Below are 15,158 nucleotides of genomic sequence, written 5' to 3' on the forward strand. Positions count from 1 at the left end.
CCTATTGATTTATGCACCTGCCCAAGCCATAGGGTTTCCCCCGAGATGGCAGAGGCCACGTCCAAGGAGTAGGGTGGGGCTAGCTCGGCTGCCTTTCCTTGCCTTCCCCCACGATTGCTTCCCCGGTGCTCGCGTCCTGGCCCTCTACCTGGGCACCCACACCCACGGCCTCTTCTGGGCAGCCTCCAGCCTTCCACCTTGGATGCGGCAGCAGCCTCCCGTCCTCGTGAGGCTGAGGGGCTGAGGATGAGAAGGGTTCCGCTGGCAAATCAGCAGACAGGTTCAAAATAATCTGTCAGCTGCTAAACTGTTCCCCAGGCCTGCCCATGCCCCTTGGTGTCAAGAGACATGCCGCCTGCCTCCCCGTGGAACCCGAGTCTGCGGGAGCACAGTGTGGCCCAGGCAGCGGTGTCCTTTCCCTTTTGGGTGAAGGGCACCATTTCCCAATTTGTCTCAGGGCCCTGCTCAGCGGGCCATCCCCTGGCTTCTTGTCCCACCTCAGCTGCTGCCAAGCCACATGACCCTGGGACATTGCTCAGCCTCTCCGAGTCTCAGTTTCCTAAGGATCGCACTCTCCAGGATCCCTGGGAGCGTGAGAGGTGGGGTTGACGCACACAGGGCGCCCAGCACAGGGCCGAGGTGGAAGACATGCTCCCTAACGGTGGGGCCTGCTGTTTGCTGAAGCACCAGGCCAGACAGTGGCCATGAATGTTCTCCCAGCATTCATCACCCGTGAGCCGGCACCACCGAGGCACTTGCCATGGTGCACCTAGCATCATTCCTATGACAACCCTGTGAAGCCAGTGCTAGTAACCTCATTGAGCATTCATTCATTCTCCGAAGATTTCCCGAGTCCCTGAGGAGGGCTGGGGGCTGGGGCTGGAGCGGGGACAGGATCAGATGTGGTCGCTGCCCGCATGAAGCCTCCCCTCCAACTGAGAAGCTGAGGCTCTCAGGGAGGAGAAAGATCTCTTCCTCACCCATCCTATGTTAGTGGCTGAGGCCACATCATAAATGACAGATTAACACGACCAAAGCATACGAGTGGATTTAATATAAGTTTTATGTGAAAAAGGCTTTAAGGTTTTCTTTTTCTTTTTTTTTTTTTTTCAGACAGGGTCTCGCTCTGTCACTCAGGCTGGAGTGCAGTTGGCACAGTTATGGCTCACTACAGCGTCGACCTCCTGGGCCCAAGGGATCCTCCTATCTCAGCCACCCAAGTAGCTGGGACCACTGGTGTGTGCCGACATGCCCGGCTAGTTTTATTTTTTGTTTTTTGAGGTTTTTTTTCTGTAGAGATGGCATCTCCCTGTGTTGCCTGGCCTCATGGGAGCTTTCATAAGGAATGAAGACCCAACACGTTGGTGAACATCTATTTTGTATGCTAGGTTTAATGGAGAAATAGTCATGGAGAAGTATGATTGGCTTAAAAAAAGTATCATCTCCTGGTGAAAACTGGCAGGAATTTTGCAAGGCCTGTGTGTCCAGGTCCCTCTCTGTGACCCTGCATCTTTGGAGATGAGAATGTTCCTTCCTCTGGGCATTGGGAGGGCACCTCTCAAATGAGCCTCATGTCCTGCTTCAGGGAAGAAGGGAAGGGGAAGGTCAAAGAGTGACCTTCCGCTTCTGTGGTTTTCTCAAATCGCTTCAGCTTAAAAAAAATTTTTTTTTTGAGACGGAGTCTCACTCTGTCACCCAGGCTGGAGTGCAGTGGTGTGATCTCAGCTCACTGCAACCTCTGCCTCCCAGGTTCAAATGATTCTCATGCCTCAGCCTCCTGAGTAGCTGGGACTACAGGCACGAAACGCTATGCCCAACTAATTTTTTATTTTTTATTTTTAATTTTTAGTAGAGACAGGGTTTCACCATGTTGGCCAGACTGGTCTTGAACTCCTGACCTCAGGTGGTTGGCCCGCCTTGGCCTCCCAAAGTGCTGGGATTACAGGCGTGAGCAACTGTGCCCAGCCTAAAATATTTTAAGAAGGTTTTAGCCTGTAATCCCAGCACTTTGGGAGGCTGAGGCGGGCGGATCATGAGGTCAGGAGATCGAGACCATCTGGCTAATACGGTGAAACACCGTCTCTACTAAAAATACAAAAAATTAGCCGGGCATGGTGGCGGGCGCCTGTAGTCCCAGCTACTTGGGAGGCTGAGGCAGGAGAATGGCATGAACCCAGGAGGCAGAGCTTGCAGTGAGCCGAGATAGCACCACTGCACTCCGGCCTGGGCGAAAGAGTGAGACTTCATCTCAAAAAAAAAAAAAAAAAAAAAAGAAGGTTTTAGGGTAGCATGTCCTGGGCCTCATTGGGCTCAAGGAAATTGGGGGACTCGCCCAAGCCTGTGGAGCTGGGGAGCGGCTAAGGGAGTGAGCCAATGCATCCCTCCACAAACCACAGAGCCCTGCCTGGGACACCCTGGCGATTTCATCCCAACTGTGAGATTTCATCCCAGCGCAGGCTTGGGTGCAAGGCCAGCTGCATGACGTTGTCTGTTCTTCTTCCTGAGACTTGGTGACCATTCCAGTGACTGCCCCTCCACGGGCTCCTTAATCAGGGGCCTGGAGGTTCAAATGGCTGGGCTTCCCACGGGCACATTTACCTCCATTCTTGCTAACAGTTCACTTTCCCATTCAATTATGTTTTTTGCCTGCAGCTTGCCTATGATGTTTACAACCTGGCCTCTGACTTTGACTGTACCCTTTGCACAGAAAACAACATAAAAGGAAAAGCATTTAAGCGCCCATCACGAGGCTTGAAAAGCATGGCATGAAATGGTTTCTCCATGGAATATTTCATGCCAGGAGCTCAGGCTTGGCATCTGTGTAGGAGGCTCCTCCTCACCCGGTTCTCTGGTGCTATGGGCCTGGCTGGCTGCCTTCCCTTCCCTCTGCCCACCCTCCTTTGACTTCTAGCCACACTGCCTGATCTTTCAGGTGACTTGCCTGTGTGTCCAGAGACATAGGAAAGCTGTAGACATGACGGGCTTGGTTTCCCCAAGATTCCTCAAGGTTGGGTCCCGTGGAGCCCAGAGGATGGGTAAGTGACGTCCGGCCATGGGTACTTAGTGTCTTATCTGAGACGTGGAGCTGACTGTAGCACCTACCTCCCTGGGGGTTGCTGAGAGGGTGCAGGGAGGAGCGGCTGCGAAGTACCCAACCCAGCCCGGGCACAGGGCTGGCACTCACTGAATGTTACAATCATCACACTCTTCTGAGTCAGCCGTTCCCGGGACGGTCCATGCCATGAAGTTCCAGGGTTTCTCATGCACAAGCCTGGTGGTCTCAGCCTCACCCCTTCCTCCTGTGGAAGGTTGCTGGGAGTGGAGTGTCCCTGAGTTAATACGAAGCTGCTGTTTCAAAATAATCGCTCCCGTTTGGAGACATTTCCTAGGGATTCTAGGTAGTGTGAGACACAGACCATCTCACATGGCAATCAATGAGAAAATAGAGACTCAGAGAAGTCAAGTGACTTCGTCAAGGTCACAGAGCCTCAAAGGAGAGAGCTGAGAGGGAACTCAGGGCTTTCAGACTCCAGGGTCCAAAACTGTATGGAAAATGGGTATGTTACTGCATCTTTTTTTCTTTCTTTTTTTTTTAGATGGAGTCTTGCTCTGTTGCCCAGGCTGGAGTGCTGGAGTGCAGTGGCGCGATCTCGGCTCACTGCAAGCTCCACCTCCCAGGTTCACGCCATTCTCCTGCCTCAGCCTCCCGAGTAGCTGGGACTACAGGCGCCCGCCGCTACACCTGGCTAATTTTTTTATTTTTTAGTACAGACGGGGTTTCACTGTGTTAGCCAGGATGGTCTCGATCTCCTGACCTCGTGATCCACCCGCCTTGGCCTCCCAGAGTGCTGGGATTACAGGCGTGAGCCACCGTGCCTGGCCATTACTGCATCTTTCTAGAGAAAATCCCAAGACTGTTCTTAAAAATCAGGGGTATGATTTTTGTTGTTGTTTTAATTTTCATGAAATATTTAAAGAGGCAGCTACTACTTTTGATACTATCAAAGGGCGGCTTTGGAGCCATCCTGAAAGGCTAGAGGTGTGCCTAACAATCTCTCCCTGTATTAGGCCACTTTGTTCTGACTGCTGTTTTTGTGATTAGTTGATCTGCTGTCCTGGAGATGGGTGGAAACGGGCAGACCCGGAGGAGGCTGGCAAACCTTCACCCCCGCTCAGAGGAGACACTCCCAGTCTCAGCCCCGCCCCCACGACATTATCAGCTGTCAGATGCTGACTGGGGACTGGGGTAGGGGGGACTGGGGTAAACTGGGCTTCTAATACCCCAGTGGGTCCCCAGAATTCCCCCAGTGAAGAATAGAAGGTCCAGTGGCTCACGCCTGTAATCCCAGCACTTTGGGATGCTGAGGCGGGCGGATCACCTGAGGTCAGGAGTTCGAGACCAGTCTGGCCAACATGGTGAAACCCTGTCTCTACTAAAAATACAAAAATTAGCCAGGCGGGGTGGCGCACGCCTGTAGTCCCAGCTCCCTGGGAGACTGAGGCAGGAGTATCGCTTGAACCCAGGAAGCGGAGGTTGCAGTGAGCTGAGATTGTGCCGCTGCTCTCCAGCCTGGGCCACGGAGCAAGATTCTGTCTCAAAAAACAAAACAAAACAAAACAAGAATAGAAGGAAAGTGAGGGGAAGCAATACTGTGTTTGTAGAGGAAAAGGAAGGTCAGGTCAGCGCCAACAGTGCCTTTGCTGGGATGCTCCGCACTCCTGACCAGCTCAGTGGAATTCTGAGACCTTAGGGAGAGAACTCAGAGGGGGAAAAGGAGAGAGACAGAAAGAGAAAGAGGGAGAGAGAATTGTGTTGGCTGCGGCTCGAGATTTATTTATTGTACTTGCTGTTGACTGAGCCCGCTCCGCAGCAGGCGAGGGGCCTGTAAACACACAGGCTGATTCATTAGTTTCTGACCATCTGCTTCCCGGCCGGGGCGGGGGCCGGAGGGCCCCATAGGTTGGAGCAGCCAGCTTGGAGCCCCCATCTCCTGCCAGAGCCAGCTGTGTCAGTCTTCCCAGTGACAGACAGGCCGGGTGCACCTGGGGGCTTTGAGGGATACCCTGTCCCCCCCGCAACGCCCCCACCCCATAGAACCCATCAGGGGCCTGGGCAGGGTAGGGCTAAGTAAGGTAGGAAGACGAAGAGACACCAGGGAAAAGGTGAAGTGTGGGTGGCTCAGCAGTTGGGGTTGACAGGAATGCTATCAACACTCAATAGGCGATATGTCAATATCACTGTCATTTTATTAATAGTTTATTAATATGATGATAATAATAATAAGTATAATTGAGTGAGTGGTTACTGAGGTCCAGGCCCAATATGCAGGCCTCACTACACTGTCCCCAATAAGCACATTAACAACTCTATGATGGATGATGAGAGAACTGGGTTCAAAGACTGATTCAAGTCAGGAGGGCCTCCTGGAGGAGGCACATGTGGGAGGGCTCTGAAAACCAGGAGGACAGAGAGTGACCAAAGGAGCACAAGCTCTGAGGTGGGAGGGGACGAAGTGGCCTGGGAAATGGCACAGCTTCAGTGCTGGGTTGATAAGAGCTTTCTGGGTAGGTGACACAGTCTGACACCGCTTGGTGCCAGCGTACTGAGAAACCAGGCTGGTGGAGGAGATCCCAGAGACAGCCTCTGGGGAAATCATCAAAAACTCCCAATTCGTCTCTACCCCTCTGAGCCATTCCTCCCGGCCTGTTCCCTCTTTGCTCACCTGGCATGAGGCTCGTCTTAGTCAGCTCTGGCCACCATAACAAAGTACCACACGAGACCCAGGTGGCTTAAACAACAAAAATGTCTTTCCTTGTTCTGGAGGCTGAAAGTCCAAGACGAAGTTGTTGGCAGGTTTGGTTTCTGCAGAGGCCTCTCTCCCTGGCTTGGAGCCGGCCGCCTTCTCACTGTGCCTTCAAACGGCCTTTTCTCTGTGCACATGGGCCCCAGCGTCTCATCCGGCAGCCAAACTTCTTCTTCCAAGGCCACCAGTCAGATTGGACTAGGGCCACCCTGAGGGTCCCATTTAACCTCAGTCACCTCTCGAAAGATAATCTATCTCCAAATACAGTCCCATTCTCACATACTAGGGTTAGGGCTTCAACATAGAAATCTGGGGGACACCATTCAGCCCCTAGGAAGGCCCCAGGGGCAGCAGAAGCAGCACTGGGACTTCGGGAAGGGGGTGATGGCTGGGCTGGGGGAAGGGGGGCATGTGCCTGGGTGCCAGAGCCCAGGTGCAAGCTCTTGGAGCACCTGCCCATCACTCCTCCCGAGCAGCACAGACAGACCTCATTCTGCGTCCAGGCTCAGAGCACCCTTCCCGGCTGCCGGCTCCCTCACGGGTCAAGCCTGCCTCCTCCAGCCCAGCACCTGCTACCCACTCAGGCCACTGGGCCATCCCCGCAGCCTCTCAGCCCCTCGCCATTCCAGGTAACAGCCCAGGACAGGGTGTGTCTTGCCCAGAGTCACCTGGCCAGTGAGTGAGGAAGCTAGGAACCCCCCGCCCCATGTCCCTCTGCTGTCCTGGCACGGTGGGCTTGCCAGTGGTGTGGATATCTCTGATGGTAACAGCAGACTCCTCCTCAGAGGTGCCGTCTGCTCTTGAGAAGGCTGGGTCCAGTCCTGCCCTGAGCCGGGGCCTCAGTCCCCCCATCTGCTTAAGGAGATATTGAACTCTATGGTGAGCTCCTGCCACCCTGAGGTTGCTTGGGGGCCTGAAGACAGAGCTATTTGGGTCAAAGAGGGATTTGTGGAACCTGCCTCAATGAACCGAGGGTCAGCCCTGCCACCAAGGAACCCCAGGCAGCCGGGGAACCTGTCCTCCACCCTACAGGATCGAAGCCCACAGGCTAAGGCTGCTGCAGTGGCGCCTGGTGGGGGCCACGGGAGTGTGGCTCAGCCCCTCAGAAGGCGGTAGGCCCCATTTCCCCCATGGGGGACAAACAGCTCATTCGAGAGTGAGAGGTTTTAACTTAGATCCAAGCCATTTTGTCTCTGAGCAAACCAGACGCCTGAAATATTCATCAAAAAGGGCCACAAGTGGTCCGGAGCACTGGGTGGTCGTTAATGACAGTGTTCATTTGTTTGTTTGTTTCTTTCTTTCTTTCTTTAATTAATAGACTTTATATTTTAAAGCAATTTTAGATTTACAGAAAATTGAGCAGATAGTACAGAAAGTACCTAAAATCCCATGCCACTCTCCCCCACCCACCATCTTTCCCTGCCTATTATCCACATCTTGCATTAGTGGGGGATATTTGGGGTTTTGGGGGATTCTTTTTTTTTTTTTTTGAGACAAAGTCTCGCTCTGTCACCCAGGCTGGAGTGCAGTGGTGCAATCTCGGCTCACTGCAAGCTCCGCCTCCTGGGTTCACACCATTCTCCCGCCTCAGCCTCCCCAGTGGCTGGGACTACAGGCGCCCGCCACCACGCCCAGCTATTTTTTTTTTTTTTTTTTTTTTGTATTTTTAGTAGAGATGGGGTTTCACCTTGTTAGCCAGGACGGTCTCGATCTCTTGACCTCGTGATCCACCCGCCTCAGCCTCCCAAAGTGCTGGGATTACAGGCGTGAGCCACCACGCTCGGCCTTTGTTTTGGGGAATTTCTTTAGAGACAGGGTCTCTCTCTGTCATCCAGGCTACAGTGCAGTGGTGCTGCATAGTTCACTGCAGCCTCAAACTCCTGGGCTCAAGCAATCTCCAGCCCCAGCCTCCCAAGTAGCTAGGACCACAGGTGTGCACCACTATGCCCAGCTAATTTTTAAAATTTTTTTGTAGATACAGGGTCTTGCTGTGTTGCCAAGGCTGATCTTAAACTCCTGGCCTCAAGTGATCCTCCCATTTCTGCCCCCTGAGTAGCTGGGACTAGAGGCACGTGCCACCACACCACACCCAGTTTATTTTTTATTGTTTGTAGAGACATCTCTCTATGTTGCCTGGGCTGGTCTCAAACTCCTGGGCTCAAGTGATCCTCCTGTCTTGGCCTCCCGGAGTGTTGGGATTCCAGGCGTGAGCCACCATTTTAGTCATGTCTGATGAACCATTGTTGATATATTATTATTAACTAAAGTCCATAATTTACATGAGAGTTCACTTACTGTGTTGTACAGGTCTATGGGTTTTTTTGTTTGTTTTGTTTTGGTTTTGTTTGTTTTTGTTTTTGTTTGATACGGAGTTTCACTCTTGTTGCCCAGGTGGAGTGCAATGGCACGATCTCGACTCACTGCAACCTACGCCTCCCAGGTTCAAGTGATTCTCTTGCCTCAGCCTCCCCAGTAACTGGGATTACAGGCATGCGCCACCACGCCCGGGTAATTTTTTTGTATTTTTAGTAGAGACAGGGTTTCTCCACGTTGGTCAGGCTGGTCTTGAACTCCTGACCTCAGGTGATCTGCCTGCCCCGGCCTCCCAAAGTGCTGGATTACAGGTGTGAGCCACCGCACCCGGCCCGGGTCTACGGGTTTTGACTCGTGCATAATGGCGCGCATCCACCACTGCAGCATTATACGGCATAGCCTCACTGTCCTAAAAATGCCCTGTGCTCGGCCTAGTTATCCCTCTGACCCTGGGGACCACTACGTTAGTGACATTTTCAGATCCCTCTGGCCTGTTTCCATCAATGACACTTCTCACACCAAATGTGTGGGTTTTCCACACCAACAACCTATTCTCTAGCTCTCTGGACACCACTGGGTGTCCAATGATTCTGTTCAATTCTGACACTGCCCAGAGCTGGCGTCAGAACCCTCAGGTGAAGGGCTCGGTCGCACCCCACTGCCCCACCTCTGATGCAATTGCAAGTTCCTGCCTCCCGTACTTCTGTCCGATTGGCTGTAAATTGGGGGTTCCCACGACCCCTCCCTCAGGTTTGATAGTTTGCTAGAATAGCTCACGGAACTTAGAAAGGCATTTCCCCTACATTTACCCGTTTATCAAATTCAGGAACAGCCAGATAGAAGAGACTCACAGAGTAAGGGATCGGGGAGGGACCCAGAGCTTCCAGGCCCTCTTTGAGCACCTCAATGTGTTCACCAATCCTAAGGGTACAGGTAAAAAGGCTCAGGGGCCGGGCGCAGTGGCTCACGTCTGCAATCCCAGCACTTTGGGAGGGCAAGCCGGGTGGATTAACTGAGGTCAGAGTTCGAGACCAGCCTGGCCAACATGGTGAAACCCTGTCTCTACTAAAAATACAAAAATTAGCCGGGAGTGGTGCATGCCTGTAATCCCAGCTACTTGGGAGGTTGAGGCAGGAGAATTGCTGGAACCTGGGAGGTGGAGCTTGCAGTGAGCCAAGATTGCCCCGCTGCACTCCATCCTTGGAAACATAGCAAGACTCCATCACAATTAAAAAAAAAATTAAAATTAAAAAATAAAAGGCTCAGGAAGGTGACTCGGCTTAGGAGATGTTTACAGAGTCGAGAATGTGAATGGGAATTTTTTAGGCAGACAGAGAACGGAAGGACACATGAAGGAGAGAGAATGCCATCTGCATAGGCTCAGAGGTACAACCAGGCAGGGGCAGGAGGACAGCTGTCCTGGGGAGGCCCAGGCACAGTGTCACCAGGTGTGGGAGGGCAGGTTGGGGTCGGTATATTGCAGAGTCAGGTCTGTGTATTCCAGGCAACGGGGAGCCATGGAGGGCTTCAGAGCAGGGGACTAACACCCAGCCTTCTTGGTTGTCTGTATTTAGATCAGGAACAAGTATGCATTTCCTTTGGAAGCCACGGGATTGCACACCTCTGCACGCATTGAGGAAATGGGCACAAATCCCCCAGCTGTGTCTGAGCACCGGAGCACAGGCCCTGTAGCCACAGAGCAGGTGTCTCAGCTCGCAGGCAGGGGCTAGGCCGCGCGGAGGCTTCCCAGGCCGTCCCGAGCATCCAGCACCCACCCTTCCCTTCTCCTCTCCCCGCTGCAGGAGAATCCCTACCTATGCAGCAACGAGTGTGACGCCTCCAACCCGGACCTGGCCCACCCGCCCAGGCTCATGTTCGACAAGGAGGAGGAGGGCCTGGCCACCTACTGGCAGAGCATCACCTGGAGCCGCTACCCCAGCCCGCTGGAAGCCAACATCACCCTTTCGTGGAACAAAACCGTGGAGCTGACCGACGACGTGGTGATGACCTTCGAGTACGGCCGGCCCACGGTCATGGTCCTGGAGAAGTCCCTGGACAACGGGCGCACGTGGCAGCCCTACCAGTTCTACGCGGAGGACTGCATGGAGGCCTTCGGCATGTCCGCCCGCCGGGCCCGCGACATGTCGTCCTCCAGCGCGCACCGCGTGCTCTGCACCGAGGAGTACTCGCGCTGGGCGGGCTCCAAGAAGGAGAAGCACGTGCGCTTCGAGGTGCGGGACCGCTTCGCCATCTTTGCCGGCCCCGACCTGCGCAACATGGACAACCTCTACACGCGGCTGGAGAGCGCCAAGGGTCTCAAGGAGTTCTTCACCCTCACCGACCTGCGCATGCGGCTGCTGCGCCCGGCACTGGGCGGCACCTATGTGCAGCGGGAGAACCTCTACAAGTACTTCTACGCCATCTCCAACATCGAGGTCATTGGCAGGTAAGGCCGGGGGAAGCCCTGGATGTCACCTGCAACCTGGGATGCTATCTGTTACCTGGGACGTTATTGGATAGCTGGGATGTTACCTGGTATGTGGAACATGACTGGGTTCTTGGGATGTTACCTGGTTCCCTGGGCGTTACCTGGTATGTGATACATCGTTACCTGGTTCCCTGGGGGTTACCTGGTATGTGATACATCGTTACCTGGTTCCCTGGGGGTTACCTGGTATGTGACACATCCCCTGGTTCTTGGGATGTTACCTGGTACCTGAGATATGACCTGGTTCTTGAGATGTTACCTGGTACCTGGGACATGACCTGGTTCTTGGGATGTTACCTGGTGCCTGGGACATTATCTAATTCTTGAGATGTTACTTGGTTTCCAGGAGGTTACCTAGCAGCTGGGACGTTACCTGGTTCCCAGGACATTACCTGATATTACATCATAGGGACTGCCTAAGATGGCTGGGGCTGCACAGACCCAATGCCCGAGCTTTTCCACAGAAGAAGGTGCACGTGTTGGAAGACGGAAGTGCATGTGTTGGAGGTGTGGAGGGCGGGAGTGGAGCCTGTCTGGGCAGAGCTGGGCTCAGTGAATGGGCTCTCACGTTCAGGGGTTTCCGAGACCGCCCTCAGGCTCCATGATTCACTAGAAAATCTCACAGAACTCAGCAAAGCTGCTATATTCACAGTTATGGTTTATTACAATGAAGGATACAGATTAAAATCAGCAACAGGAAAAGGTGCACAGGGCTGGGTCCAGGAGATACCAGGTGCGAGCTTCTCATTGTTCTTTCGCAGTGGGGTTGTGCAGGCAGCACTTGATTCTCCCAGCAGTGACATGGGACAATGCTTGTGAACTATCGCCAGGCAGGGATGCTTACTGAAGCCTCAGTGTCCAGAGTTTTTATTGGGAGTTGATGATATAGGCATTGCTGATGATGTGGCTGGCCTTTGGCTCCAATCCCTCCAGAGGTCGAGCTAATACTACATGGCCCAAGGCCCCCCAATAAATCTCATCATTAGCATAGGCTCTCTGATGTGGCCCAAGACCCGCAGGCAAACATGGACACTTCCTAGACAGGACACTCCAACAGCTTATGGATTAGAGGTCACCTCGCAGAAACCAGGCCAAAGTCAGATCTTTCTTTGGAATGTGCAGGGTGTGGACAACCCAGGCCTGCTGCGGCAGCTCTTTCTTGCCCAGCTCTGGAGGGGAATGTGTTTTGAGGAAACTTTGAGGAAGGCAAAAGACTGTCATAGGAGATGAAAGCAGCCTTTACCTCCCAAAAACTGTTTAGACTGTGGATGATTAAACGGTTCTGTGCTGTCCTGGGTCACTTGTTCTTTTGGCAGATAATATGCCAGTCTGTGGGGGCAATGCCATCTTCCCTGGACCATCTGTAGCATGGGGATGGTAACAAGCATACTTCTTTTGCTGGATTGTGGTGAGGGTTAAATGAGTTAAAGTTGATGAAGCACTCAGAACAGTGCCTGGCACATAATATGCGCTAAAAAAAAGTGTTTAATAAAAAAATTGGACAAAATAATGGAGTGAGAGGGCTGGGGCGGGCTGAGGGAGGAGAGAGTTGAGACCCAAGGGTGCTGGGGCAGTCCGGGCCAGGAGCCTGGCTTAGGCAGGTGCAGGCAGGGGCTGCACCTGGGGAGCCCAGCTGGGATGATCACTGTGGGCATCTCTCCACTGCAGGCTTTCAATGCCCACCCAAATCTGTAATTCCTGACAAGTGGAAAAAGTGATTTGCCATATGGCAGGTAGAGTATAATCCTGTTTTTGAAAATATATAATATGCCTTGTATATCATTTCTGCGTCTTGAACACACATTGGCTGTAAGTGTGTACGGGACTGGGAAAAAACATCATGGGTTGGGGAGAAAGGCTGGAAGCCCGTTTGCCAGCCATGTGCTGTGGTGATGCCTACGCCGTGAGGCTGGGCAGGCCGCTGTGGTGCTGCTGTTTCCAGCTTGTATTTGCATTTTGTTTCACTTTGACGGTGTGTGTGGATTCCAGGTGGGCAAAGGCAAAGGCAGGTCGTTCATGAAGCTGGAGTCAGCTTCAAGTCTGGCAGATGGGAGTGAAGCAGGTGCAGACAGGGGCCCGTGGTTCTGACACCCGTGATCTCTAACCCACCTCCAATTGGGACAGGATATTCAAAATCAGGAATGTTCTGGAAACCACCCCATATATAGGCACTGTTGTGGAAATGGTGTCCAGACTTTCAGCCTCTGGGCATCTCCGTGACCTCTGCCCTCGGGATGCAATTGTCTTGTTGCTACTAGACACCCGCCAATCCCCGCAGTCCCACTGGGCTTAGCAGCTCAGGGCTGGGAACCAGCTCCCCAGGCCCTGCAGGCTCCTGGCTTGTCTTTTGACCTTGGACTGCTCAGGGAAACCCTCATCTTCAGGCAACTGTTCAAGGACCCTGCCTTACCTTTCATAAGGCGGCTCATGTGGGGCCCTCATGTCTGGGCCAGCTGAAGGGTCCAGACTGGGACTGTGATGCTCAGGGCTTGGTGGTGCCCCTTCAACCCCAGCAGGGTGACCTGGGGTTCAAACCCTGCCTGTCTGCATCCTGCCTCGATTTCCCATCTGTGACAAGAGGCCTGAGGCTGCCTGGAGCCCATGTCTCCCTGGAGGTGGTTCCCCTTGGCACCCAGCCTCTGTGGGCGGCGGGGAGGAGCTGAGGTGGTGGCGAGAGTGTGCAATCAATTCAGAGAGAGTAAACACTCTTCAGGCGGCAGCTTGGCTTGTTGAATTGGGTCGGGTTAGACGGTTCAGCGAAGGACTGAGGTTACCTCCCCTTTTCCCTCTTCAGTTCCCCTGGGAAAGTCCAGCCGTGCTGAGAAGCCAGAGACACAGGACTGGTGGCAAAGGGGGATGTGGGACCCGAAGTTCCTGAGTGGGCACCAGGGACCCCTGGGGGTTCCCAGGCTCTGGGATTTTACACTGAACCTGTTCTGAGGATTCCCTCAGAATTTCATGACCGCCATGTTGCCCAGTGCCTCCGCTGTGGTCCACTAACAAGAACAGCAAATGTTTATCGAGCATTTGCTACGGGCTCATTTGCTATTGAGCGCTGTTATTAATGGCTTCATGGGTATTTTCTTGTTTAATCAATAGCCGTTTAATTCCCCAATGGTTATTGAATGGCTTGGATCCCACAAGCCAAGGACACGGCACTGAGCAAGCCAGACCTGATCCCCGCCCCCTGGAGCTCTCCCTGCAGGGACAGCGCTCTCCTAGCCTCATGTTTTCAGATGAAGAAGCCGAGGACTCTGAGGTCAGGGAATAGAAGGAGATTGCACAGCGCCAGTACGTGGCAGACAGCTAACATCCAGACACAAGCATGTCCGGGCTCAAGACAGACTCAGCCACCAAGCAGTCCCTAGCCCTGGCCCAGTGGCTGCCTCATTTCTGGTCCCAACTCTGACTTGAGCCCACCTGGAGCTCAGGTAGCCTGTATGATGGGGCGATCCCACGGGACTCCCCTTTGAATTGAAGGTTCTTTGATAGGTGGTGGCTCCCTGCTCTGCCACTCAAATCAGCGATTTCCAGCTCCAAGGGGGGACTCCAGTGGCAGGCAGTGATGTAGGCAGGAGGGGGAGGACAGAGGCACCTGGCTGCGGAGGAGGGGCTGGAGCAGCTGCAGCCAGCCCAGGGCCCTGGGAAGGAGGGACTGGTACAAATGGTGAGGGGGACAGAGGTGGGGACAGACTGAGCTGCAGCCCCACAGGGGGCAGGTGGGGTGCCGGTGGCTCTGAGAGAAGCACAAGCACCCGCAAGTCCCAGCCACGCCCCCTCCCTGCCTCCCGCGGAGCCTGCTCCACGTGCCCATTCCTGGAAGGCAGGCAGGGGGTGGGAGCTATTTTCTCCTTCCACACATGGGGAAACTCAGGTGCGGAGCCTGGAGAGTGGCTGGCTTCAGACTGTGCAGCAAATCTGGGGCAGAATCTGGATTTGAGGAGGAATGAGATCATCCCTTTATGGTGCTTGGAGCGGGAGGGGCCTCCGCCCTCACCCTCCATACAACCATTAAGAGAAGGGGGGCCCAAACCTGACCCAGCATCTCACAGGACAGCCATTTAAGACAGGGTTCCCCAGCCCCACCACTGAGAGCTCTGGGACCGGGAGGCTTGGGGTGAGGTCCAGAAGGCTGTGTCTTTGCAAAGCTCCTCAAGTGAGCTGGAGAGGTGGAAGCTGCTGCATCCATGGAGATGGATGACTGTAACCTGTTGGAACCTCAGTTTTCTCATCTGCAAAATGGAGAAATAGTAATGACTTCAGCTGCCTGTTGTGAGGAGTTGATGAAATGCTATATTCAAAGAGATTATCCCAGTGTCTCATTCCTCTGGTTAGACGGTGGGAAAGGGAAGTGGGGGAGGCTTGGGGTCAGGGCTGCCTAGATATGAGGCCATTCCTGCACCTACCCCAGGTACTAGAAGGAGTGTGGAAGTATGCCTCTGGGTTCATAGGGGTTGCAATCCCAAATGTCTGCAGAGGCTGGGAACACAACTTACGTGGAAGCCAGGCATGGTGGTGTGCGCCTGTAGTCCTAGCTACTTGGGAGGCTGAGG

At 53.7% G+C, this 15,158-nt stretch overlaps 1 protein-coding gene across 7 annotated transcripts in view; it reads left to right on the forward strand.

Moving 5' to 3' along the window:
- NTNG2 (netrin G2) overlaps window positions 1–15,158 on the forward strand; it is an 82,699-nt gene that overhangs the window by 25,951 nt on the left and 41,590 nt on the right. For all 7 annotated transcript variants that reach the window (XM_054520748.2, XM_054520751.2, XM_054520750.2 and 4 more), the window contains one exon: window positions 9,920–10,563. In XM_054520748.2, the coding sequence (XP_054376723.1) occupies window positions 9,920–10,563 (644 nt within the window). The remainder of the gene's footprint in view (window positions 1–9,919; window positions 10,564–15,158) is intronic.

The sequence above is a fragment of the Pongo abelii genome, chromosome 13 (genome assembly GCF_028885655.2).
Source record: "Pongo abelii isolate AG06213 chromosome 13, NHGRI_mPonAbe1-v2.0_pri, whole genome shotgun sequence".
NCBI classification, from domain to species: domain Eukaryota; kingdom Metazoa; phylum Chordata; class Mammalia; order Primates; family Hominidae; genus Pongo; species Pongo abelii.